General features: G+C 43.2%; 1 protein-coding gene across 2 annotated transcripts; it reads left to right on the top strand.

Moving 5' to 3' along the window:
- Positions 1-11,358: 11,358 nt before the first annotated feature.
- On the top strand, positions 11,359-25,093 carry LOC129865152 (pendrin-like). 2 transcript variants are annotated; one of them, XM_055937663.1, is made up of 21 exons: positions 11,359-11,673; positions 13,287-13,439; positions 13,629-13,768; positions 14,084-14,194; positions 14,398-14,594; positions 14,803-14,967; positions 15,237-15,389; positions 16,146-16,228; positions 16,600-16,705; positions 17,363-17,476; positions 17,568-17,645; positions 17,735-17,830; positions 18,053-18,159; positions 18,700-18,769; positions 18,860-18,952; positions 19,066-19,161; positions 19,453-19,704; positions 22,060-22,114; positions 22,457-22,602; positions 22,709-22,792; positions 22,897-25,093. In XM_055937663.1, exons 2-21 carry the CDS (start codon positions 13,300-13,302, stop codon positions 22,918-22,920), a joined length of 2,310 nt encoding a protein of 769 aa, XP_055793638.1. In that variant the 5' UTR covers positions 11,359-11,673; positions 13,287-13,299; the 3' UTR covers positions 22,921-25,093. The 2 variants fall into 2 exon arrangements, with proteins under 2 accessions (XP_055793638.1, XP_055793637.1); XM_055937662.1 differs by having other exon boundaries at positions 11,360-11,673; positions 16,600-16,747.
- Positions 25,094-26,553: the final 1,460 nt, after the last annotated feature.

A 26,553-nucleotide genomic window follows, 5' to 3' on the forward strand; every position in this document is an offset into this window, starting at 1 on the left:
TCGCTGCGAGCGTGCGGAACTCCATTGCATAGTCTGCCACACTGAGGGAGCCCTGCCGAAACTGGAGTAACTTCTGGGCAGCTTCTCTCCCGGACCCCGGAGCCTCAAAAACCTTTCTCACCTCTGCCATTGCTGCTCCTACACTGCCGTGACCCAGATGAGTGCCCTCCCGGACATCAGCGTAGTAATGTACCCACTCTTCGAGCGGTCTGAGGGGAACGAAGAGGGCTGCAACTCGAAAACAAGGGAGCAATGGGAGAGAAAGGCCTGGCAGGTTCTGGAATCTCCATCGTAGCACTCCGGGGGAGGTAAGCAGAGTTCCCAGGAATCAGGGGTGACGGTGCTGCTACCACCTGGGTTACTGAGGGACTGTGAGGTTACTGTCGTGGTAGGCTGCCTAGTAGACAACCCATGGAATTCTCCAGCAAAGTGTCCAATGCTAGGTTGTGATGTTAGGCCACATCCTGGAACCCTTCCATCAGACCCCGAAGCATCTCCTCGTGTCTACCAATGAGGGCTCCTTGGGAGGAGAGGGAGTGGCGGAGCTGGTCCAAGTCTGCTGGGTCAGTCATGGCCAGTTCGTCACTATCAGGAATCAAGGTAAGGCCCAAGTGCAGACTGTTTGAACAAACAATGTTTTTGTAACCACAGGGGCAGGCAAACGACAGGTTAAGGCAGGCAGGGGTCGATAATCCAGAGCAGAGGCCAAGGTACAGGACGGCAGGCAGACTCAGAGTCAGAGACAGACAGTGGACAGGCAAAGGTCAAAAACCGTGAGGACAAGAAAAAGAGAGACTAGGGAAAACCAGGAGCTGAGACAAAACGCTGGTTGGCTTGAACAAACAAGACGAACTGGCAACAGACAGACAGAAAACACAGATATAAATATACATGGGGAAATGGGGAAGATGGGCGACACCTGGAGGGGGGTGGAGACAATCACAAAGACAGGTGAAACAGATCAGAGCGTGACAATTTTATCTAATTTCTACCATCATGTTACATGTGCAACCAGAGGGGAAAAAACTCTAGACCACCTTTACTCCGCACAGAGACACGTACTAAGCTCTCCATTTGGCAAATCTGACCACAACTCTATCCTCTTAATTCCTGCTTACGACCAAAAACTAAAGCAGGAAGTACCAGTGACTCAGTCAATACGGAAGGGGTCAAATGATGCAGATGTTAAGCTAAAGGACTGTTTCGCTAGCACAGATTGGAATATGCTCCGGGATTCTTCCGATGGCATTGAGGCGTACACCACATCAGTCACTGGCTTCATCAATAAGTGCATCGATGATGTCGTCCCCACAGTGACTGTACGTACATGCCCCAACCAGAAGCCATGGATTACAGGCAGCATCCGCACTGAGCTAAAGGCTAGAGCTGCTGCTTTCAAGGAGCGGGACTCTAACCTGGAAGCTTATAAGAAATCCCGCTATGCCCTCCGACGAACCATCAAACAGGAAAAGCGTCAATACAGGACTAAGATTGAATCGAACTACACCGGCTCTGACACTCGTCGGATGTTGCAGGGCTTGCAAATCATTACAGACTACAAAGGGAAGCACAGCCGAGAGCTGCCCACTGACACAAGCCTACCAGACAAGCTAAACTACCTCTATGCTCGCTTCGAGGCAAATAACACTGAAACATGAATGAGAGCACCAGCTGTTCCGGAAGACTGTGTGATCATGCTCTCCGCAGCTGATGTGAGTAAGACCTTTAAACAGGTCAATATTCACAAGGCCGCATGGTCAGACAGATTACCAGGACGTGCACTGCGAGCATGCGCTGACCATCTGGCAAGTGTCTTCACTGACATGTTCAACCTCTCCCTGTCTGAGTCTGTAATACCAACATGTTTTAAGCAGACCACCATAGTCCCAGTGCCCAAGAGCACTAAGGTAACCTGCCTAAACGACTACCGACCTGTAGCATTCACGTTTGTAGCCATGAAGTGCTTTGAAAGGCTGGTCATGGCTCATATCAACACCATCACCCCAGAAACCCTAGACCCACTCCAATTTGCATACCGCCCCAACAGATCCACAGATGATGCAATCTATATTGTACTCAACACTGCCCTTTCCCACCTGAACAAAAGGGACACATACAGTGGGGCAAAAAAGTATTTAGTCAGCCACCAATTGTGCAAGTTCTCCCACTTAAAAAGATGAGAGAGGCCTGTAATTTTCATCATAGGTACACTAAAAACTCATGGATGGTTTGACCAAATACGTATTTTCCACCATAATTTGCAAATAAATTCATAAAGAAATCCTACAATGTGATTTTCTGGATTTTCTTTTCTCATTTTGTCTGTCATAGTTGAAGTGTAACTATGATGAAAATTACAGGTCTCTCTCATCTTCTTAAGTGGGAGAACTTGCACAATTGGTGGCTGACTAAATACTTTTTTGCCCCACTGTATGTGAGAATGCTATTCATTGACTACAGCTCAGCGCTCAGCACCATAGTGCCCTCAAAGCTCATCAATAAGCTAAGGACCCTGGGACTAAACATCTCCCTCTGCAACTGGATCCTGGACTTCCTGAAGCCCCCCCCCCCCCCCAGGTGGTAAGGGTAGGTAACAACACATCCGCTACGCTGATCCTCAACACGGTGGCCCCTCAGTGGTGCATGCTCAGTCCACTCCTGTACTCACTGTTCACCCATGACTGCATAGCCAAGCATGACTCCAACACCATCATTAAGTTTGTCGCCGACACAACAGTGGTAATCCTGATCACAGACAACGATGAGACAGCCTATAGGGAGGAGGTCAGAGACCTGGCCGTGTGGTGCCAAGATGTCAACCTCTCCTTCAACGTGATCAAGGCAAAGGAGACGATTGTGGACTACAGGAAAAGGAGGGACGAGCACACCCTCATTCTCATCGACGGGGCTGTAGTGGAGCAGGTTGAGAGCTTCAAGTTCCTTGGTGTCCACATCACCAATGAACTATCATGGTCCAAACACACCAAGACAGTTGTGATGAGGGAACGACAACGCCTATTCCCCCTCAGGAGACTGAAAAGATTTGGCATGGGTCCTCAGCTCCTCAAAAAGTTCTACAGCTGAGGATGTCGTCTGGGCCTGCAGCCTTGCGAGGGTTAACACGTTGAAATGTTTTACTCACTTCGGCTGCAGTGAAGAAGAGTCCGCAGGTTTTGGTACCGGGCCATGTCAGTGGCACTGTATTGTCCTCAAAGCGAGCAAAGAAGTTGTTTAGTCTGTCTGGGAGCAAGACATCCTGGTCTGCAACGGGGCTGGTTTTCTTTTTGTAATCCGTGATTGACTGTAGACCCTGCCACATACCTCTTGTGTCTGAGCCATTGAATTGCGACTCTACTTTGTCTCTATACTGACGCTTAGCTTGTTTGATTGCCTTGCGGAGGGAATAGCTACACTGTTTGTATTCGGTCATGTTTCCGGTCACCTTGCCCTGGTTAAAAGCAGTGGTTCGCGCTTTCAGTTTCGGCGAATGCTGCCATCAATCCACGGTTTCTGGTTTGGGAATGTTTTAATAGTTGCTGTGGGTACGACATCGCCGATGCACTTGCTAATAAATTCGCTCACCGAATCAGCGTATTCGTCAATGTTGTTGTTTGACGCAATGCGGAACATATCCCAATCCACGTGATCGAAGCAATCTTGAAGCGTGGAATCAGATTGGTCGGACCAGCGTTGAACAGACCTGAGCGCGGGAGCTTCCTGTTTTAGTCTCTGTCTGTAGGCAGGGAGCAACAAAATGGAGTCGTGGTCAGCTTTTCCGAAAGCAGGACGGGGGAGGGCCTGTATATAGCCTCGTTACTGTTGTTTTATTGTTGCTCTTTAATTATTTGTTATTTTTCTTCTTATTTGTTTAACAGTTGTAAGTACTATTTGTACAGTAGGTTAGATTAGTCCATACCTTTACTGCAGCCCTTCCTAGAGTAACCAGATATGACTCCTGGATTGTTTATCATAGTTGGTTGACCATCTGAATACTTCTGATAGCAGCGGAATCTGTTTTGAAAGTAAAAGAAAATACTGATGCACTTCTGTCATGTCTCTGTTTAACACATTTTTTTGTAAACAACGTATTTGTAAACATATATTGTATATCATTTTGATCTCATGAATAGTCAGTCCATGAATCCATAGCTTTGCATTTACGACTGCTGACATTTCTCCAGCCCCATCCCTCAACTACAGTATTTACCAGAACAAATGTGGTGACCTGGTGACCTGGTGACCACCACTCAAACAGACAACCCAAATACTCAAATAGATTGTACTCTTTAACCACGTAGCTGAAGTAGGCACACCCAGGGTTCTGAGTGCAGGCAAGCTGGCAATGATGTAGGTCCCGTTCATACACCATCAGAATGTTGTTACTGTAAAAGTCTTTGTCAACCATGAATCCCTCGGAGCAGTGAGCTGTTGAATAGTGGCAAATGTGGTTTATGTGGATTACTAATAAATTATTAAAAAGATAGACTACCAAGAAATGGCCTTGTTCGTACTCAATATTACAATATTAGATTGATTTACACTAAACCATGACGGACACGTCTTCTATAGCATATAAGCATGTAAACTCACATGGTTCGACTGCTCTGACGTCACGGAAGGACTGCTGGCTGAAGAAGAGGTCTGGTGCAGCCCCTGGGCAAAGAAAACAAACTAAACATTCCTATACCATAAATGGAACAAGAAAGACCCCCAAAAAGTCATGTCTATGTTGAATCTGTTACACATGTATAACTACATAGATAGTGAGATATAAAAACATGGATATGTGTCACAGTAGAGCAAGGTAACTATATCAACATACTGTGGTCAGTATTCAAGGTCTAAATTATGTGCTGTTTTTACTTTAAAGATGTTGTGGAAAAGATAATACAATTCTTACCCAGGAACAATGCCAACACTGTTGGTAGCCACATTGCCACTGAAAATATGCAAAAAGGTTAATTAAGAAGGTGTTGGTCTGTTTTAGAAAACCTTTTATGGAGACAAGATAATATTAGGATTTTGTGATAGAGAAAAGAGGTATTGAATGCAAACTGTTCTGAAAAAGAAGTCTCTCGTGACAGCCTTAACATTGAGTAGCTGATTTGGTTCTGGGTGCCGAGATTAATGTAAAAGCTATGTAAAATAGCCAGGGGATTTAACTAGGCAAATAGAGTCTGATACTCTTGGAAAGAGTGACTGAAGTGGCTGGATTCAACCTTTCTCTGTAATTGCAAACAAAGGTTTCTGTACCAAATATTAAGTTCTGCTTTTCTGATGTATCAAATACTTATGTCATGCAATAAAATGCAAATGAATTACTTAAAAATCATACAATGTGATTTTCTGGATTTTTGTTTTAGATTCCGTCTCTCACAGTTGAAGTGTACCTATGATAAAAATTACAGACCTCTACATGCTTTGTAAGTAGGAATACCTGCAAAATCGGCAGTGTATCAAATACTTGTTCACCCCACTGTATTTGTAAGTAATAACTTTCAAAATATCACTCATGATGTAAGATATACAGTAAGAAAGTGCTTGTAATATCTCATTAGTAAAAGGAAAATGAAACGTACCTTTCTGGCTCCTCCTCTCTCTCTCCAAGGCTTGTTTGGCTTTGATGAGCAGACAGGTGGAGAAGTACTGTAGCTGAAGTGTTTAGAAAGAGGATCTGATCTCCTCCTTCTTTGAACACACCCTTGTGTCAGTCAACCTCATCAAGCCTCCTCCCTGTTGACTTGCTGAAATCAAATCAAATCAAATTGTGTTGTTCACATACACATGGTTTGCAGATGTTAACGCGAGTGTAGCGAAATGCTTGTGCTTCTAGTTCCGACCGTGCAGTAATATCTATCAAGTAATCTAACAATTTCACAACAACTACCTTATACACACAAGTGTAAGGAATGAATAAGAGTATGTACATATAAATATATGGATGAGCGATGGCCGAACGATATAGGCAATATGCAGTAGATGGTTAGAGTACAGTATATACATATGAGATGAGTAATGTAGGGTATGTAAACATTAAATAAAGTGGCATTGTTTAAAGTGACTAGTTTAAAGTGACATCCAATTATTATTAAAGTGGCTAGAGATTTGAGTCAGTATGTTGGCAGCAGTCACTCAACGTTAGTGAGGGTTGTTTAACAGTCTGATGGCCTTGAGATAGAAGCTGTTTTTCAGTCTCTCGGTCCCAGCTTTGATGCACCTGTACTGACCTTGCCTTCTGGATGATAGCGAGCTGAACAGGCAGTGGCTCGGGTGGTTGTTGTCCTTGATGATCTTTTTGGCCTTCCTGTGACATCGGGTGGTGTAGGTGTCATGGAGGGCAGGCAGTTTGCCCCCGGTGATGCGTTGTGCAGACCTCACTACCCTCTGGAGAGCCTTACGGTTGTGGGCGGAGCAGTTGCCATACCATGCGGTGATACAGCCCGACAGGATGCTCTCAATTGTGCATCTGTAAAAGTTTGTGAGTGTTTTGGGTGACAAGCCAAATTTCTTCAGCCTCCTGAGGTTGACGAGGTGCTGTTGCGCCTTCTTCACCACACTGTCTGTGTGGGTGGACCATTTTGGTTTGTCAGTGTACGCCGAGGAACTTAGAACTTTCCACCTTCTCCACTACTGTCCCGTCGATGTGGATAGGGGGGTGCTCCCTCTGCTGTTTCCTGAAGTCCACGATCATCTCCTTTGTTTTGTTGACGTTGAGTGAGAGGTTGTTTTCCTGACACCACACTCCGAGGGCCCTCACCTCCTCCCTGTAGGCCGTCTTGTCGTTGTTGGTAATCAAGCCTACCACTGTAGTGTCGTTTGCAAACTTGATGATTGAGTTGGAAGCGTGCATGGCCACACAGTCATGGGTGAACAGGGAGTACAGGAGAGGGCTGAGAACGCACCCTTGTGGCCCCAGTGTTGAGGATCAGCAGGGTGGAGATGTTGTTTCCTACCCTCACCACCTGGGGGCAGCCCGTCAGAAAGTCCAGTACCCAATTGCACAGGGCGGGGTCGAGACCCAGGGTCTGGAGAATAATGATGAGTTTGGAGGGTACTATGGTGTTAAATGCTGAGCTGTAGTCGATGAACAGCATTCTTACATAGGTATTCCTCTTCTTCAAATCCTTCTAGAAGGAGTGGACCCACCAAGAGTGTGTTTATGTCCCAATATGGTAAATCAAACAACCTGAATGGGAGACTCCACTTATGTACATTGAGTAAAGTATATGTAATTTAGCATAGTATGTAATAATATGATTATATATTGTTAATATCACATTTCCTAAAAATGTCTTGAAAGACACAGATAAATGCACCTAAATGGTTGTCAAAGGATACTGTAAGTCATAATGTTGACATGATTTGAAATGTACTATGTACATTTATTTAAAATAATGCTTTTTGACACCAAATTATTAGTCATGAAGTACACAAGTTGTTATAGAGTAAGAAAGTGCTTGTAATATCCCATTAGTAAAAATAGAATTTAACTTCTGGTTGGCATCATCAAATATTCAAATTACAATTCGATATTCTTCTGTTGGCATATGACCAAGACTAGAGTTAATATCACCATGGTGATAGACAACCTGATGTGTATGCTCCTCATTTGATTGGTAAATCAAGGCTTTGCAATCAGGGAAATGATGGGTAAATCTCAGTTGGCACGCTCCGGAACTTTGCCAACTAGTAAGTACGTTTTAAACCTCTCGCTTTGGGCTGGATATGTCAATGTGTATTTCTACGAGCAGAAATACTTACCTCAATTATCCACAAAATCCCTAGCTTGAAAGTTACTTTTAACTGGAAGCTTTGCAGCGGCAATTTCCCTACATTTTCCCCCACGTGGGCCAGCCCCTAGCAATTCGAGTTCTAGCCAATGAGCTTTAGTCCCTTACCATTTGAGTGTCAGCTAGCAAGATGCACATACAGTAGAGCTAGAGAGAGAGAGCAATGACGTGGTGCACATACAGTGCCTTCGGAAATGATTCAGACCTGTTTACTTTTTCCACATTTTGTTACGTTACAGCCTTATTCAAAAATGTATTAAATACAACAATTTCCTCAGCAATCTTCAGACAATACCCCATAATGACAAAGTGAAAACAGGTTTTTAGACATTTTAGCAAATTTATTACAACCAAAAAACAGAAATACCTTATTTACATAAGTATTCAGACCCTTGCTATGAGACTCTAAATTGAGTTCGGACGCATCCTGTTTCCATTGATCATCCTTGAGATGTTTCTACAACTTGATTAGAGTCCACCTGTGGTGGATTTAATTGAATGGACATGATTTGGAAAGGCGCACACCTGTCTTTATAAGGTCCCATAGTTGACAGTGCATATCAGAGCAAAAAACAAGCCATGAGGTCGAAGGAATTGTCCGTAGAGCTCCGAGACAGGATTGTGTCAAGGCACAGATCTGGGGAAGGGTACCAACAATTTCTGCAGCATTGAACACAGTGGCCTCCATCATTCTTAAATTGAAAAATTTGGAACCGCCAAGACTCTTCCTAGAGCTGGCCGCCCGGCCAAACTGAGCAATCGGGGGAGAAGAACCTTGGTCAGGGAGGTGACCAAGAACCTGATAGTCACTCTGACAGAGCTCTAGAGTTCCTCTGTGGAGATGGGAGAACCTTCCAGGACAACCATCTCTGCAGCACTCCACCAATTAGGCCTTTACGGTAGAGTAGCCAGACGGAAGCCACTCCTCAGTAAAAGGCACATGACAGCCCGCTTGGTGTTTAACAAAAGATTCGCTGGTCTGATGAAACCAAGTTTGAACTCTTTGGCCTGAATGCCAAGCGTCACGTCTGGAATAAGCCTGACGCCATCCCTACGGTAAAGCATGGTGGTGGCAACATCATGCTGTGGGAATGTTTTTCAGAAGCAGGGACTCGGAGACTAGTCAGGATCGAGGAAAAGATTAATGGAGAAAAGTAGAGATCATTGATGAAAACCTGCTCCAGAGCGCTCAGGACCTCAGACTGGGGCGAAGGTTGACCTTCCAACAGGACAACAACCCTAAGCACACAGCCAAGACAACGCCGGAGTGGCTTCGGAACAAGTCTCTGAATGTCCTTGAGTGGCCCAGCCAGAGCCTGGACTTGAACCCGATCAAACATCTCTGGAGAGACCTGAAAATAGCTGTGCAGCGACACTCCCCATCCAACCTGAGAGGATCTGCAGAGAAGAATGGGAGAAAATTGAGGCTGTAATCACTTCCAAAGGTGCATCAACAAAGTACTGAGTAAAGGGTCTGAATATTATGTAAATGTCATGTTTCAGTTTTTTTTTTTTATATATAAATTATCAAAAATGTCAAAAAACTGTTTTTGCTTTGTCATTATGGGGTATTGTGTGTAGATTGATGAGGGGAAAAAATGATTTAATCAATTTCAGAATAAGGCTGTAACCTGTGGAAAATGTCAAAGTGTCTGAATACTTTCAGAAGGCACTGTACCTGCATATATTTGACGTAGTACGCAATTTTTGGCGACCACTTTTGGCTCGTGAGCACTACTTTCATAACCACTGGCTAAAAAGTATACAAAAGTATTCTTAACCCTAAATCTGTCTTTCTGGGAAAGGTCTACTATTTCTGTGTTTCTTTTGGTGACTGTTGACTAACTTAGCAAGCATGCGTAGCCATTCTCATTTGCCTCCTTAGGCCACATATTGAACAATATGATAACCACATATTACATTACAATCATAACTCACACCTCAGTGTTCAGAGCATCCAGGTAGGTGAATAATGGGGGCCCCAGCCAGACGAATCAGTGTAGTTATTTTCGGTCTGAATTTGTTTTACCAGTATTTTAAATCTCCACTAGAGGGAGGTAAAGATCAGAGGTCAGTTGATCAAACAGAAAAATTTGACAGCAGTACTATCCTGTACATGCTACAATAAGAGCATACTGCATAGCATATTGCAGTATAATTAAAACTAAGCCCTGTGTTGCCTTTTGGCTAGAAACATGCTGTTTGAATATGAATATCATAGACCTTCCAGTGCTTGGTGGTCTGCAAGGAGAAGTCAGAGACCTACAAGCTGGGTGGGTTGGGAATGATTTAGTGAGTCTCTCACACAACAGCTCCCCTGTGGAGAATGAAGAGTGATAAGCTGCTGTTGATGAAAAAGACCTGGGCTTTCCTGACCGCTACACCTCTCTGTCATAACGTTATGATGTTAAATATTGAATCCTCTTAACCTGCCTGGGTAACCCAATCAAATTAATCTTGAAACCTCCCCTCTACACACAGACACACACACACACACACACACACACACACACACACACACACACACACACACACACACACACACACACACATATTGTCAGGTCTCAGATGTATAGCTAGCTGACTGTAGTAACATGTCAGGGCTTGGCACAAAAAGATCTTATCAAATCATAGCTTTTTGGCATAGCACAGAATGTCTAGCAAGGTCCGTCACAACTACAATACTGGAAAATTAATTATATTGTTTTCATGATAGGCCTTGAGTCAGTAAAGAAGCACTGTTCAGTCTGTCCAAGGACATGGTCAAGTAACGCTCAGTGTATTCAGTCCCACTTTCAGTAATCAGTCACACCTCCACTTGTCAAGAGGAATTATAGACTCGCGCACACACACACATACAGCCACTCGTGACACGATCTACAGTGGGGCTCTGAGAAGTCAACCCTTGTGCTTCTTCTACTGGTACCACTCGGACACACACACCTCCCTCACACCTCCGCTCCCTAACTCCCCCAGCCCCCATCCTCATAAACCTTACACACACACACACACACACACGCACGCACGCACGCACGCACACACACACACACACACACACACACACACACACACACACACACACGCACGCACGCACGCACGCACGCACGCACGCACGCAAGCACGCACACACACACACACACACACACACACACACAGCAGGGCTACGCACAAAACAAACCCATTCGATCTTATCAAAACATAGCGTTTGGCAAGTAACTTCTATGACTTAGACAAGTTCACTGTGATGATAATTGTATCAGTATGTGTAACATAGTCTACACACTGTTTCATGTTCTAGTATTGTAGTGGTGAGAGACCTTACTGAACATTCTGTGCTAAGGACAGGGTCAAATAACATTCAGTATTCAGTCCCACTTTCAGTAATCAGTCACACCTCCACAGGTCAACATGAACTATAGATGCACACACACACACACACACGCACACACACACACACACACACACACACACACACACACACACACACACACACACACACACACACACACACACACACAGCCAACCTTGGCAGAATTTTAAGTGGGGCTCTGTAGATTCTATAGCCCCCTTGTGCTTCCTTTACCGGCAACACTCGGACACACATACCCCTTAACCCTCTGCTCCCCAACTCCCCCCGACCCCCACCCTCATATAAGCCTTACACACACATACACGCACACACGCAAACACACACACACACACACACACAGCGGGATGGGGGACTCTAAAAGAGAGAGAGAGAGAGAAGGAGGCTATGACATTGAAGAATTTGTCCTAAGAGGATGTGTAATGTTTGTGGTCAACTCGTGGGATGTACTTTTGCTATCCACTTTTGAAAAGGAGCAACAATCTGGAATGTAGAACAACTACCCAAGGAGATCCGGTAAGTGATTATGACACAATCATTTTGGAGATGTAGAATGATTTTTTTTTATGTTTTAATTTGTGACACGTGGATTTGTAAATATTTATGTAACTGTGTGGTCATCCAACAGCAAAACGAACTGGACAAAGATCATGGTCAAATTGTGAACACGGTTCTTCAGACATTATCAGGAAATTATGAAAGTAATAGAAATAAAAATATCCTAAAATGAAACACTGAATTAAAATAGAGGTTATCAAAGAGGGATATCTAAATTGGCCTGTAGTGCACCTTTTGAAAGCCCTGTGGTGGTGGCCTTTATATAACAATTACAACAATACATGCCATTTAGCTGATGCTTTTATTCGAAGTGACTTACAATGGTTTTGATTGGGGGACAATCCCCAAACTCTGGTTCTGAACCACTGTTCTGATCCACTGAAAGAGAGAGTTTGTTTTTTGTTGAACACAAACTCCATCTTTCACTCAAGCCTCTGGTGTCATTTTAGGTGTAGAATATCAGACCCACCCCTACAAAGCCATCCAGTGTTTTCCTATGTCATAGAAGTGTAACTTATTCACTTGCAGACTAACATGCGCTTTAAAAAATATATTTAATAATCTGGTGTTAGCTTTCCCCAGATTTTACTCTGGTGTTTTGGATGTATTCTTAGCCTGGCACAGCTATGTCGTTGGTAACCCTGTTCCTTAGTGACAGCTTTGGGGTGAGATCAAGCTAAGGATGCTCTTGGCTATGGTGCGATGCTGAAACACGCAGCACTTCTTGCTCAAAAGCACAGAGAGAGATCTTATGACCAAAACTTTGTCTAACTGTCCCATTGTAACACTCTGGAGCAATCAAAGACACCATGTATGAGGGAGTTTTCCTCTCAAAGAACCTGAATAACATGACAAGATGAGCTAATTTTGGATCATGGATACTATAGCCTAACGTGACTGTCCTGTTTGTGTATTTGCTGAGGTCACAGACCTTTGACCTTAGAGTAATAGTGGCGATAAGCTCAGACCTCATGTAATGAATTATATTCTATTGACTGTTTTGGAAAGACACAAATTAAATGGCCTCTTAGAGAAAAACATGGAGGAGGATCCCCAGCTAGATCTGACAACTGTTTTTGCTGCAGTCGCTATATCAGGTCCCCACTTTGTTTAATTGTTACCAAACAATTGTGTCATTATAATTCACACTTGATAAGATAAAGCAAACGTTTCACTGGCTGACTATGTGTGCCATTCCCCAAAATATATGGTGACAAGCAGAGAGAAATAAAAGTGAGAACAGCATATACATTCCAACAGGCTTTCTCACTACCCTGGAAGTGCCAGGTTTGATTGAATGGGACCGTAAGATCACTCACATAACGGAGGACAAAACTGAAGAAAAACATCTGATGAAACTGCAGTTACTCACAATAAAAATGGCAGCTCCTAATGAAGATTGTTAAATTTAAAAAAAGAAAAAGACCAGCTCTATCCCATTGTATATCTCTCTGTCATGCAAATCTTCAGAAACTCTTTCAAACTCAAGATGTTTACACTTCATAAGGGAAGGCACTGGTGCTCACTGGTTGTGTTCCATGTAAACATCTCCGTCATGTCTGTCTCCTCAGCAGTCGGAGCGGTATGGATGCCCTCCCTCCAAAGAACCTGTACCCATACACCGTGTCCAGACCCATCTACTCCAACCCCACGTTTGAGGAGGACAACGAGAGGCAGGCCCGGGAGGAGAGGACCCTGAGGGACAGACTCAGCCGCACCTGTGGGTCAGTTTGGACAGGGTTTTAGTTGTCTTACTGAAAGGAAGACAGGCCAAGTTTGGTCTGTGAGAAGTCTGTCTGTCTGTCTGTCTGTCTGTCTGTCTGTCTGTCTGTCTGTCTGTCTGTCTGTCTGTGTCTGTATCTATGCTGACTGTAATAATGTTTGACATTAAATATGTGTTTTTTCCAATGCAGCTGCTCAGGTAGGCAGGCCCTGAAGGTTGTGAAAGGAGTCTTTCCTGTCATTGACTGGCTCTCCAGATACCCAATAAGAGAGTGGCTTCCCAGTGATGTCATCTCTGGTGTTAGCACTGGTCTGGTGTGCAGTTTACAAGGTGTGTCCCAGTTTTCTCTAAACCGACTGTAGTCGAAGTGTAGATTCTACAAATAGCAACTTTTTGATTATCCAGTGGGACCAAATGGCGTTCTTTCCTCGCTACTGTAATCACCCATGGCAAGCTGCTTTCAACCATTTCATGCTTAGACAGTTTTGTTTAGTGCTTTTGAAGTAACATGCTGTTGAAACTGAGAGTCATCAATCTTGACAGAGTAAACATGTCAGGCTGCAGTTGCCCCTCGTCAATTCTCATACAGACGTGAGAACACTAACACTGCTCATTTCCTGGGATTTATTTCCTTGTGTCTCTCAGGCCTGGCCTATGCCCTGCTTGTGTCCGTGGCTCCAGTCTATGGACTCTACTCTGCCTTCTTCCCCATCCTCACCTACTTCCTGCTGGGCACCTCCAGACACATCTCTGTAGGTAGGGCCCGCCCCTTCACCTGACAGACACCTGGACTGACCATTGACCAATGACTAATGAACTCATCCATCTCCTGTGATTGGACGTTTAATGAATGAGGCAGAGACTTATCAAGTCGTATATGGAACAATGCATTTACAAAGTTGGCATCAATTGCGTGTGCACTTATCAGGTGTCTCCCTTGCCTGTTCTCCACCCCTCAGGTCCCTTCCCTGTCACCTGTCTAATGGTAGGCTCTGTCGTGTTGACCCTCGCCCCCGATGACCACTTCCTGCTTCCTGGGAATGGCACCGCTGTGAATGGAACAAAGGCTGATGGGATTGTGGTGGACGTGGAGACCATGGAGGCCCAGAGGATCATGGTGGCATCCTCCATGACTGTGCTGGTCGGGCTGTTCCAGGTAATTATTGAGTTAAATATTCAGTGCAAAGAGGAAGAGGAAGATTGATGTCCCACAATGATCTGATATCATTCTGTTCATATTAATATAAGGTCTTGAGGAACAACTCTGGGGCCTGATAGCCTTTAACTTGGATCCAGAGTTTTTGTTGGTCAAGTCATGTGGTCTACTGTATCTCCATGGTGACCAGGGGTTCCTCCCCATACAGGTGGTAATGGGGCTGCTCCAGGTGGGCTTCCTGGTCTGTTACCTGTCAGACCCCCTGGTGGGCGGCTTCACCACAGCTGCTGCCTTCCACGTCCTCATCTCCCAGCTGAAGATAGTCCTCTCCGTCCCCACTAACAACCACAGTGGCTGCTTCTCCATCCTCTACGTGAGGGTCTAATACTCTAAAACACACTGTAGAAGGACATCTGTCTAGATCCCTTTTGATAGGCTGTTAGTGTCGGAGAATAGCCTAGAATATTCTTTCCATCAAATAACACATGGTTATTGACAAAATAACAACAAAAGAGCTTTCTATTTAGTGGTCATTCTATCCAACTAGATTCATTTGATGGCCTGCTTTGCATTAAACAAAATGCACATCTCAGGGATAGTCAGACATAGAGATCACCAAATATGACCAATTCTTCTGTTTAGATGCTCATCGATGTGTTTACCAACATCAGACAAACCAACATAGCTGACCTGGTGGCCGGGCTGCTCACCATTGTCATCGTCATGGCTGTAAAAGAGGTCAACACCAAATTCCGGCACAAGATTCCCGTCCCCATCCCCATCGAAGTGATTGTGGTAGGAAATGGAATGGCTCACGGTCAATATTTTACTGTTGTGAAATGATCCGTGTTTGAGATTCTATGAAATGCAGAATATCCAAACATGTAATAGGGTTTACGGAGAATTCTGAGGATATCATGGGCTACTATTAATAGGGTGATTTTAGAACTTCTCCACCAAGTTACATCATCCTAAGTGATAAAATAACTATAACCTAAAGATGAAATGACTGTATATGGATCTACTGTGTCCCATCCATATGTGTGTGTTACATGTGTGATACATGTTTAAGTGTACAGTAACTGTCATGACTTCGGCCGAAGTTGATGCCTCTCCTTGTTCGGGTGGTGATCGGCGGTCGACGTCACCGGTCTTCTAGCCATCGCCGATCCATTTGTCTTTTTCCATTTGTTTTGTCTCGTTTTTCCACACACCTGGTTTTCACTTCCCAATCACTGGTCATGTATTTAACCCTCTGTTTCCCCCATGTCTTTGTGTGTGATTGTTCTTTGTTCAGGTCGGAATGTTCCGGCTGGTTTGTACCGGGTGCTGTTTATCACCCATGTTTTGTGGCAACTGTTCTTTTTCACTTCGTAAATTGTTTTACTTTGTGCTGTCGAGTAAAGTGTGTTGTTTCACTCATCTCTGCTCTCCTGCACCTGACTTTCTACACCAGCTACACCCACCAGCCTGACAGTAACTCATCATCTCTCACCTCTCCTGTGTCCAACTGTCTCTATCTCCACCCCAATCCACCCCCCTCTCTCCCAGACCGTGGTTGCCGCTGGGATCTCCTACGCCATTGAGCTGGAGTCGCGCTACGACGCCAGCATTGTGCACAGCATCCCCAGGGGGTGAGAGCCCTTCCTGTGGCACTTCCTGTTTCCTGTCCCCAAGCAGAGGATGTTCTGGAGTTTTTTATTGACAGACTTAGAATCGTATGCTCCTCCTCGTTAAGTCATTCAGCAGGCGCTATCCAAACCAGACTGCTTGGGCTTGTAGTGTTACTGTCAGAGTATTAGCAAATGGTTCCAACAATAATATCAACAAATGGCATGGAGAAACGTTCCCAACAATACCAAACATAATTGGAAAGACTATTTACATAACAATATGAGTTACATTCAGTTAAATTGAGTACTGCACACTTCCTAAATCAAATGCAATATCAAAACTGTAAAAAAAGATGTTTCCCAATGTAACTTGTGAGGTGTTTGTCCCACAGGTTTGCTCCAGCTCAGCCCCCCAACATAGAGCTGCTGTGGAACATTCTGGGTTCTAGTTTCTCTACAGCGGTAGTGGGCTATGCAGTGGCTGTCTCTGTGGCCAAGGTATACGCTGCAAAACACGACTACAGCATCGATGGGAATCAGGTGTGTGTGTGTGTGTGTGTGTGTGTGTGTGTGTGTGTGTGTGTGTGTGTGTGTGTGTGTGTGTGTGTGTGTGTGTGTGTGTGTGTGTGTGTGTGTGTGTGTGTTTTGTTTGTGTGTGGTACATTCCAAACTTCCTGCCAATCATGTTCTTTCCCAAAGCAGAATTTCTCTCACGCTGTGGGAGTCGACCTGTGATGTAAGAGTGTCAATAACCAAGAGTTTAATATGACCTTCCTAATGTCTCTCTGAAACAATGTGAGCATTGTGGCCAAAATCTATTTTTTGGAGTCACTCCACACAGACACACACATAGTCAGTACACCACTAAAACACTGTGTTGGTTTTGATAGTAAGTATCACTTAAATGCTTCATTCAATGGGTTTACAGTAACTCAACACTCCCTACCAAATCCGGATTTGTATATTGCAAATTCGCACCAATGCAAATGTTTTCTAAATCAGGCCCTAGTCTCTATGACATCACTGCAGAGCACAGGTACAGTATGTTCAAGAACAACATTTGCAGATTGACACTGGTTTCTCAGCTGTAACGTGTGCGATGCTCCATGTATCATTTGCAGTAGATTGACCAGGCTCTCTCCCTGTGTGACCTAGGAGCTGATAGCGTTCGGGTTCAGCAATGTGTTCTGTGGCTGCTTCTCCGGCTTTGTGGCAAGCACTGCACTGTCCCGCACCGCTGTACAGGAGAGCACCGGCGGCAAGAGTCAGGTACACTATACAGTACTTATAGGTAAGAAAAACACACACACACACACACAATAACAGGGTGCCGTTACAAACGTGTGTACTACTCCTCCAGATGGCTGGTATAATCTCAGCTGTGATGGTAATGATTGTGATCCTGGCTCTGGGGCACCTCTTGGAACCCCTGCAGAAGGTGAGGAAAGGGCTCAATGATAATGCAGAGTGTGAAATGGGATTGGTGTAGACTAACACAACTGATCCAGCTCTGTATTGGTCCCACAGTCAGTGCTGGCAGCCATCGTCATCGCCAACCTAAAGGGAATGTTCATGCAGGTGACAGAGGTTCCCACACTGTGGAGACAGAACAGAGCAGACTGTGTGAGTAACACTGTAGAGCACCGTCCAGATTCAATCCCCTGAAGTACTGTAGTACTTGGTGTACATGGAATAACTTTTCATGTAATCACTGGCAGTAAAGATACCTTAGAGTGTATTGATGTCCCCCAATCCACTCTATTTCACTTCAATGTAACAATTGTACTCTGACTTTCTCTGCTGGATCTCATCAAAAGTTAAAGCTGAAACTTGTTCTTTTCCAAGTTCATCTGGCTGGCGACCTGCCTGGCTTCTGTGGTGTTGGGACTGGACGTGGGACTGCTGGCTGGCCTGGTGTTTGAGATGGGAACTGTGGTGGTCAGGACACAGTTGTGAGTGACACATAACACCTATAGCACGTAACACACTACATAGTACCAATCACATACTAGATGCATTCTGTGAAGGCCTAGTTTAGATGTCATATTTTGATGTAGATATTGTTGTGTACACTACAGTATTTACCCTGTATTATAAATCCATTAACCCTGAATCAGAAGATCAAAAGATTTCCCTGGCTCACGTGTTTGACCACGTGCTCTTCACCGCTGTGTAGATAAGAGTCTATAAACATCAGTCGGCGAGACTATGAGTAACACTGAGCAGGCCTCTTCTGTAATCTATTAGGATGGCTTTGAAGTCTTCAGCTCTTGTCATTAGAAATATCACCTTTCCCAAACCCACTGATGTATAACATAAAACAAATAAGCATTAAAAATAACTACAAAGACATTATAGGATCCATATGCTTGATGTGTCCTAGTTTAAACTGTCATTATTTATATTGTCTGTCTACAAAATAGAAATGATGAGGATGGCACTAAGAAAAATATATTTTATTTATAAAAATATATTTTCCTCTTCATTCATAGTCCTGCATGCTCTACACTTGGAAACATACCCGGCACAAACATATACAGGAACATGAAAGACTACAAGAATGTAAGACATCTGATATGTTTGAACTCTAATTAATATATACCAGAAATGGATGCCAGAAATAAATGCAATAATTAGGCCTTCCTCTTTCAGATTGCAGAAGTTCCCGGAATTAAGATTTTTAAGTGCAATGCTCCCATCTACTTTGCCAACATTGACTACTTCAAAGAGCGATTGAGAGCCACGGTGATTGAGCTCATTATATTTCCCCTTGACATTGTATAGATTGTGGATAGGCCTTATCATTCTAAAAGCAGGCAAGATGAAAGTTTGGTTTGCATTTGACCTTTGACATGCAGGTGGGGTTTGACTCTGTCAGAGTGTTCAAGAAGAGGAATAAGGCCCTCAAGAAGATTCACAAACTCATAAAGAAAGGGAAACTGAGGGCGACAGAGGTACGATACAGTCTGATTATTGATAACATTCATCTGTTCGGCTCAGAATATTTTGAAACAGGGAATTTCCATCTTCAGTCCCCTTTCAATCCTTTACACTCATTTAGTTTTGCTCTGTAATGTGAGCTCCAGTACCTGGTAACCAGTTAGGATTTTATGATTGGTTGTGGAACTACATTTGACTGATTGATTGATTGGTTGATTGGATTGATGGATTGATGGATTGATGGATTGATTGATTGATTGATTGATTGATTGATTGATTGGTTGGTTGAACCTCCGTTCCCCCAGACTGGGGAGGTGGTATCCGAGGTCTCCCTGGGTGTCGACAACAAGGGGTTCGAGAGCGAGCGGGACAGTGGGCGGGAGTCCGGGCAGGTGGAGGACGGGGATTGGCCTGTGCCAGAGGTGGAGGTCCGTGTGGATTGGGCCATGGAGCTACCAGTCAGGGTGTCGGTACCTAAGGTCCAAATCCACAGCCTAGTATTGGACTTTTCAGCCGTTTCCTTCCTAGACGTGGTGGCCGTCAAGTCCCTCAGACTGGTAGGTCGAACTCTACTACTGGTACCATCCATATGATATTCTATAGAATAGATTTTACAGACTACAGTTCATTCAAAGACAAAAGATCCCTTACTACAGTGTCATAGTGAGTCATCTTTCTGACGTCATTTGAGCTAGTGATCTACTGTATGACGAGGCATCATGTCACAGCTTATACACAGTGCCCCAGCTCATGACAATGCACAAATGACACAACTAAAGGAACAAATACCCTCTGTATGGTTCAGTGGAGGTCGATGACGTTTAAGATGAGGGAGGACTATTGTTTTTTTATGAACATGGCCTTATTACTATCACAGTATATTGGATGATTGTCATTCATTTTCCATTCACCCAGCTCAATGTAACAGCGATAGGTTTAGGCTACTACATGATACAAAACTTATCTCTGTACCCATCAGGACAGTTTACAACACTGATCGAGAGAAAAATGATAATTATCAAGGTGACAGACAATGACACATTCAATACTGCATCGCACAATCTTGCATGCATCTAGCTGATTTAGGGTGTAATCATTAGTCAAACTGTCACGGTCGTTTGTAGAATTAACGGACCAAGGCGCAGCGTGCGTTGAGTTCCACATAATTTATTAAAGAAGTGAAACTTTAGCAAAGACAAAACAATAAACAATAAACGAACAAACAACGAACCGTGACTACACCACTAACTCAAAACATAAACCGTATCCCATAACCCACAGGTGGAAAAAATGCTACTTAAATATGATCCCCAATTAGAGACAACGATAGCCAGCTGCCTCTAATTGGGAATCATACCAAAACCCCAACATAGAAAAAAGAACCTAGAACCCCACATAGAAAATATAAACTAGACTAACCCCCCAGTCACGCCCTGACCTACTCCACCATAGAAAAAAAAGTATCTCTATGGTCAGGCCGTGACACAAACAGTTGCAAATTAGAATTTATTTTGGACAAATTCAGGTATGTTTATCCCTGTTTCGTTACGTTTGCTTCCGTTTAATACACGTTTTTTCAACAGAATCGGTGGAATGAATACAGCCCTGATCACACGCAAAAACAGTTCATTTTCATAGCAGTCACATACAAACAGCATGATAATTTTGCCCGTTGTATAATTCATTTTCGCATCTATGCGCTCTCTTCTTCTCACCTTTTCCCTTCGCTTGTGGACTTCAGTGCACAACACATCAGCTATCTGTGACCAGGCAAAAAAAAACTTTCCAAGCCAAATCTCCATATCATAACCGCTAAAAGTTACACACAGTCTACATGTCACCATATTAGCAAACATCATAGTCGACATAGCTACTAGAACTAACGTGTTAGTAAACCTGCTACAATCATGAACTACAATGTACAGTCAGCAAGCAGTTTAGCAGTTACATTGGCAGGCCCCGGTGGCAATACATTTATAAAACCAAAACTTACCTTCACTTGGAAGAGTTCCAGTGTTTGATAGATATAGCCAGCTAGCTAACATAGCATCCCTCTCTGTTTGAGCCAAGTGTTTGATTAGGCTAAACTAGCTAGCTGCATTCGCCAGCTAAGTGAAAGTTTAAAAAAAATACAACAAAGTATTGCTATCACTCTCTCTCTTGCTTCTCCTTCATCTTTAAACAAATTAATTTGTTCAAAACTGTTCAACTATAGTCTTTCTCTCTCTTTGAGTCTACTCTTTGAATCAACCACATTGTATGCACTGCAGTGTTAGATCGCTATAGCGTATGCTTTCAGTACTAGATTCACTCTCGGATCCTTTGAATGGGTGGACAACATGTCATTTCATGCTTCAAGAGCTCTGATAGTTGTCATAATCACCAGAAGTTGTCATAATCATAGCCACGGGAAGTAGTTTGGGGGTGGGGGTGGGGGTGCTGGACATTTTTATTTAAGAATGTGTATTTTTCAGGGGGTGCTGCAGCATCCTCAGCACCCCTACTTCATGATTACTGTGAGCCTTCAAGGTTTTGTATTGAAGTCTAGCTGTCTTTCGGCTACACCGTGGTGCTAGCTTACAGAGGGCTGTGGATGCTACTGTAGACTTTCATTGCAAAACAGTGTGTTTTAATCAATTATTTTGTGACGTGAATATATTTAGTATAGTTTTATGTAAAAATGCTAACATTTTAATGAAATTCACTGAGGAGGGTGGTCCTCCCCGGTTCAACAACCTCAGAATACAACTTTAAATAATGCCCTGTGGCTGTTTTGTTTACTGTAGCAATCTCAGGGTGCAGGAATGTGCTTGTGTGTTTAGACGGTTTGTGTGTTTAGTGATATCAGAGCTTAACCCTGTGAGATAAATGGCATGGTGTCACACTAATCTATCCCCCTCTGTCCTCTACAGGTCATTAAAGAGTTCCTACGCATTGGAGTCAATGTCTACATCGCAGGCTGTGACGGTACGGTTTGGGATGAAAAAATACAGTATATGTCACTATTTAAAGTCTTGAGCATAGTAAGCAGTGTTATCGGGACAGTGCTATCCCTTTCTTACAAAGAATTCTGCTGTAAAATGTTTGTTCAATGCTGCCAAGTGGATTAGAATGAACTCAAAGCAGATTGTACTATCAAAATGTCCATGTCATAGTAATGGTTGTGTTTTGTTGGCCTGCTTGGAGGTTCACATTCTGATAACTGGTGGTGTCTGTGCCAGTCTGTTTCAGCACTGGACAGCCCCTGCCTTCTGCATTGGGTTCTTTGCTGTTGTTATTGGTCTCTCTAACTGGCATCTAACACTCCAGATGAAATTGTATGGAAAATGGAAGCCTTGGCCTTCTTCGACGAGGAGGTCATACGAGATCTCCTCTTTCTCTCTGTCCACGATGCCATCCTCTTCATCAAACTGGAGACAGCCAATGGGAGCATGCAGGATGCTATGGTTGAGGGGGTGAGGGACCCGGAAGTCTGTGGTTTATTCTCTGATTTTAATTGATGCTCAAACAACTGACTAAAGACTGTATTAACCTTGCTATCTTGTCTTTGCCTGTGCCCAGCTTTCTCTAATGCAGGACTGCAAGGAGCCACCGCCTTTCACTGAGGAAGAGGACCTGATTGAGACCTATGACAACCAGCATAGAGTGAGAACTATTTTCATCACTCCATTCTCTTTTATTGTCAATCGCATCAGAATGTTTGACAGCCACAATTTTGTCCATTATTCATCCAATTCTCTCATCCATAGGCAATCCATGGACTCTCCAACTAACACAGAAACGCAGAAGAGCTGACCGTGTATCTGTGTTCTCTGTGAACGGAGGATCAACCAGTACTCATTACTTTTCATAAGGGACCACGGTCAAATCAGGGGACACTGACAATGGATTTTCCCCAGACTACAGCTCAAACTCAGGGGAAGCTACACTTAGCCAACTGAGTGTAACGTTGGACTTTGGAGTGGACTAAGAGGGTGATTTGAGGCAGCCGATCATTGATATCTCTCTTTAACAACCGTAAAGTGTCTTAATTATATCCATGAATAATAAACTCATTTAGATGTATATATTTATATTATTGTAAACTATCTGCTATGTCAAGGTCCTTCTCTTTTACAAGTGTAATAGTATCAATAGGGATGAAGTAGAACAGGAGTTAGGCATGCCCTTTTCCTTGGGCGCATTTCCACAACAGGACCATTGTTTGTGTTTGTGTCGAGGGCTTTCGGAAGAACAAATGCATAAATACAGAAGTCCTGCTCATCCGTGCAGTCGCAGTTGATCTGTGTTATAAACACTCAGTTTCCTCCCTCCCGAGATGAGCACTCCCAAGGGGCGGAAGGGACATCGGAGGACCTCGGCTGAACCTGGAAGAGGGAAGGAGAGACACTTCTGTTTTATGTGGCCTACTTAGTTAACAAGAGAAACGAGTGGTACTACATCCCAAATCCCGTCACAGACTTTTTCTCTTAGACCCATCCACTGCACAGGAAGTGATATCATACAGGAAGAGTTGAAGTGTGTGTAAACAACGATTGTCTATTATATCTAACAATGGAAACAGATGTCTTCAAAGATGGAAGGCAGGCGGAAGGTGACGAGATCAGGTGAGACCATTCTAGCCAATGAGAGAGTAGATACATGTGTGAACAACAGGCCATAGAGATAGATAGATAGATAGATAGATAGATAGATAGATAGATAGATAGATAGATAGATAGATAGATAGATAGATAGATAGGTAGATAGATAGGTAGATAGATAGATAGATAGATAGATAGATAGATAGATAGATAGATAGATAGATAGATAGATAGATAGATAGATAGATAGATAGATAGATAGATAGATAGATAGATAGATAGATAGATGACTCATCTTAGTATCGGTGCAATCCTAATGTGTGTACCAGCATGGGCAGCGCCATTGAAGCTATCTCAACAAAACAAAAAAATCATTCATTAGCTGATTTCTCCCAACTCATTGCCTGATGACTCAAACTGAATTTTTCCGCTGCTCTATCATTTGCTACATACTTCAGCCTGAGACTGCCCTCATTGAAGTTGTTTGCGGTGATGTCAAAATGAGGGGTGTTTTACAAAAGTCATCAGCGATTAGATCATCTCTAAGCAAGAGGAATATCAAAGCCAATGACCAATTTTCAAACACCGCTTTACCCACGTGTGTTCTGGCTCTGGGCCAACCCATCGGTTTTTGGGACCAATCAGATGGTCTAAACCGGATTTCCATTCTAGAAATTGTCGGGGAGTTACTTAGATCCAGACTCATTGCAGAGAAGAAAATAACATCTGGGGGCATGGAGTAAGCGTTTGGCTGGAGCAAGGAGTTTGGGTAGCCAGGCAACCCAACTCGTAGGAATCCCCACCCAGTTGATTAGTGTAAAATGTTGAAAGCCCTCAATGGCAATGTCCATGCTAAAATGAGTTATATCCATGATGAGTCCATCTATCTCTGACAACAGGCACAACTCCGATATAAAGTTGTTTTTGCGTAACTTGCGTTCTATAACTATTATGAAACTTCCATTCAATCAAATAAGCCTCACATAGCAAATTATCAATTCCATTTTTTGTTGACCAAATTTCATACAAAAATTCCTCACTTCGTTGGCTTATTTTTGTGGACAGATTTTGGGCAGAGTAAAACCTTTCGCTTTTCCTCTCTGGTTTAAAGGGTTTGGTTGGTTGTTTTTTATTAAGGCCATTACGAGATGAATGAGGCAATGTTGCATTCTCAGCCATCAACTCTACAATAAAAGGCAGACTAGACTGTTGTAAAAAATGTGTACTAGCAAGAGCAGAATTGTAAAGTTGTTTTTCTTTTAATCATGTCTAAATATGGACTGCAAGCATTTCTGCTGGCTTTGAAGAGATTTTTGTAATATTTCTGGATTTTATTGTACAATTAAAGCTTTGTGAAATATTACATTTAGTGTCATATTTCCTTTCCCAGTCAATCAAAATATCCTCATCTGCCTCTGGCCATGTGCGAGGGATGAGTTGTTTGTGCAGATTACGGCCCTAGCTTTCCCCTGATGTTCCTGTGTGGGTTACTGTGAAGTAAGCTTGATAGTGTTGTGTTACTAATTGTGGGAATTGTGTAAAGGCATTTATCACCGTATGTACACATTCCCTTTACACATGCACACACACACACACACACACACACACACACACACACACACACACACACACACACACACACACACACACACACACACACACACACACACACACACACACACACACATGGCATTCATTCTTCAACACATTGGACTACAGTGGCTGGGTGAGTCTGAACATAACTTTCTATGTATCTCAAATAAGATATATTCAACACTTGTTTTTAAGAGTTATATTTCATTTTATAACTTGGGGAAGTACAGTCTTACTAGATGGGAGAGGCAAGAACTTGTACAGTGGGTTGAGTAGTGTAAAGTAAGCTTTAAAATAAGTATTGCTTTCCGTTCAGTCACTAACCTAGTCACTACTGTAAGACTCACACACACCTTTTTATCAGATTCAGATCAAGGTGTTCTATCTATAAGCAGGTTACTGTTTCAGTATGTACAGGTTGCTCCAATCTTAATGATTGTGAAACAATAGCCGCATTTATACCTGGTTCTAGCGTGGGTCCTTTGTCCTGATCTTGTCCACGTTCAGTGCCAGGTATCAATGGGGCTTAGAGCATCCATCATCTGATCTGCTTTCATGGCATCATGATGAAAAGTATGATTATATTATCAGTCATTAATATTTGACAGCATCTGTAAACTTTATAAACCACGTCTTGGGTTTGAGATTGTTAAATAATTCTGTCGTGAAGATGAGCTTATTGTGTTCTAATCTCCACCGGACTGTAGATATTTATTACTTGGGTTTAAAGTCTACGTTGTAAAAACACCCTTAATCTTCAGCACATTCTAGTAGGTGCTATAGTTGCTAGGATTCTCCCATGTGGAACCTGTTCCTGGGGACAACCTGACATACGTCGTTGTTTTGCTAAGTTTCTCTCCCAAGCCCAAATGTTTATCATCACATTGTAAAAGGTTCTCAGTTTTCTCTGCTGAAGACTACCGTACTGTTTATTGGTTGTTCTATAGTTATTATATATGCGCTAGGACATGCCAAGCTCATATCAGGAGTGATTTATTGATTTAATGATTTACGGACTATTTGAAAACTCACTAAATGATACATGGAAAAGTACGTAGGTTATGTTCATTCATATATATTTATTTATTGTACTTTATTTAATGTACTTTATTGTACTCTTGTACAAATCAAATCAAATCCAAATCAAGTTGTATTGGTCACATACACATGGTTAGCAGATGTTAACGCGAGTGTAGCGAAATGCTTGTGCTTCTAGTTCCAACCATGCAG

Source organism: Salvelinus fontinalis, chromosome 11 (assembly GCF_029448725.1).
Source record: "Salvelinus fontinalis isolate EN_2023a chromosome 11, ASM2944872v1, whole genome shotgun sequence".
Taxonomy (NCBI): Eukaryota; Metazoa; Chordata; class Actinopteri; order Salmoniformes; family Salmonidae; genus Salvelinus; species Salvelinus fontinalis.

What these genes read in the sequence shown, in the direction of transcription:
- LOC129865152 (XM_055937662.1), top strand. Translation starts at nt 13,300, where the DNA reads ATGGATGCCCTCCCTCCAAAGAACCTGTACCCATACACCGTGTCCAGA. An exon ending in TCCCCATCGAAGTGATTGTG is followed by an intron (nt 15,390 to 16,145) that starts GTAGGAAATGGA and finishes CCTCTCTCCCAG; the next exon opens with ACCGTGGTTGCCGCTGGGAT. An exon ending in GTGGTGGTCAGGACACAGTT is followed by an intron (nt 18,160 to 18,699) that starts GTGAGTGACACA and finishes CTTCATTCATAG; the next exon opens with TCCTGCATGCTCTACACTTG.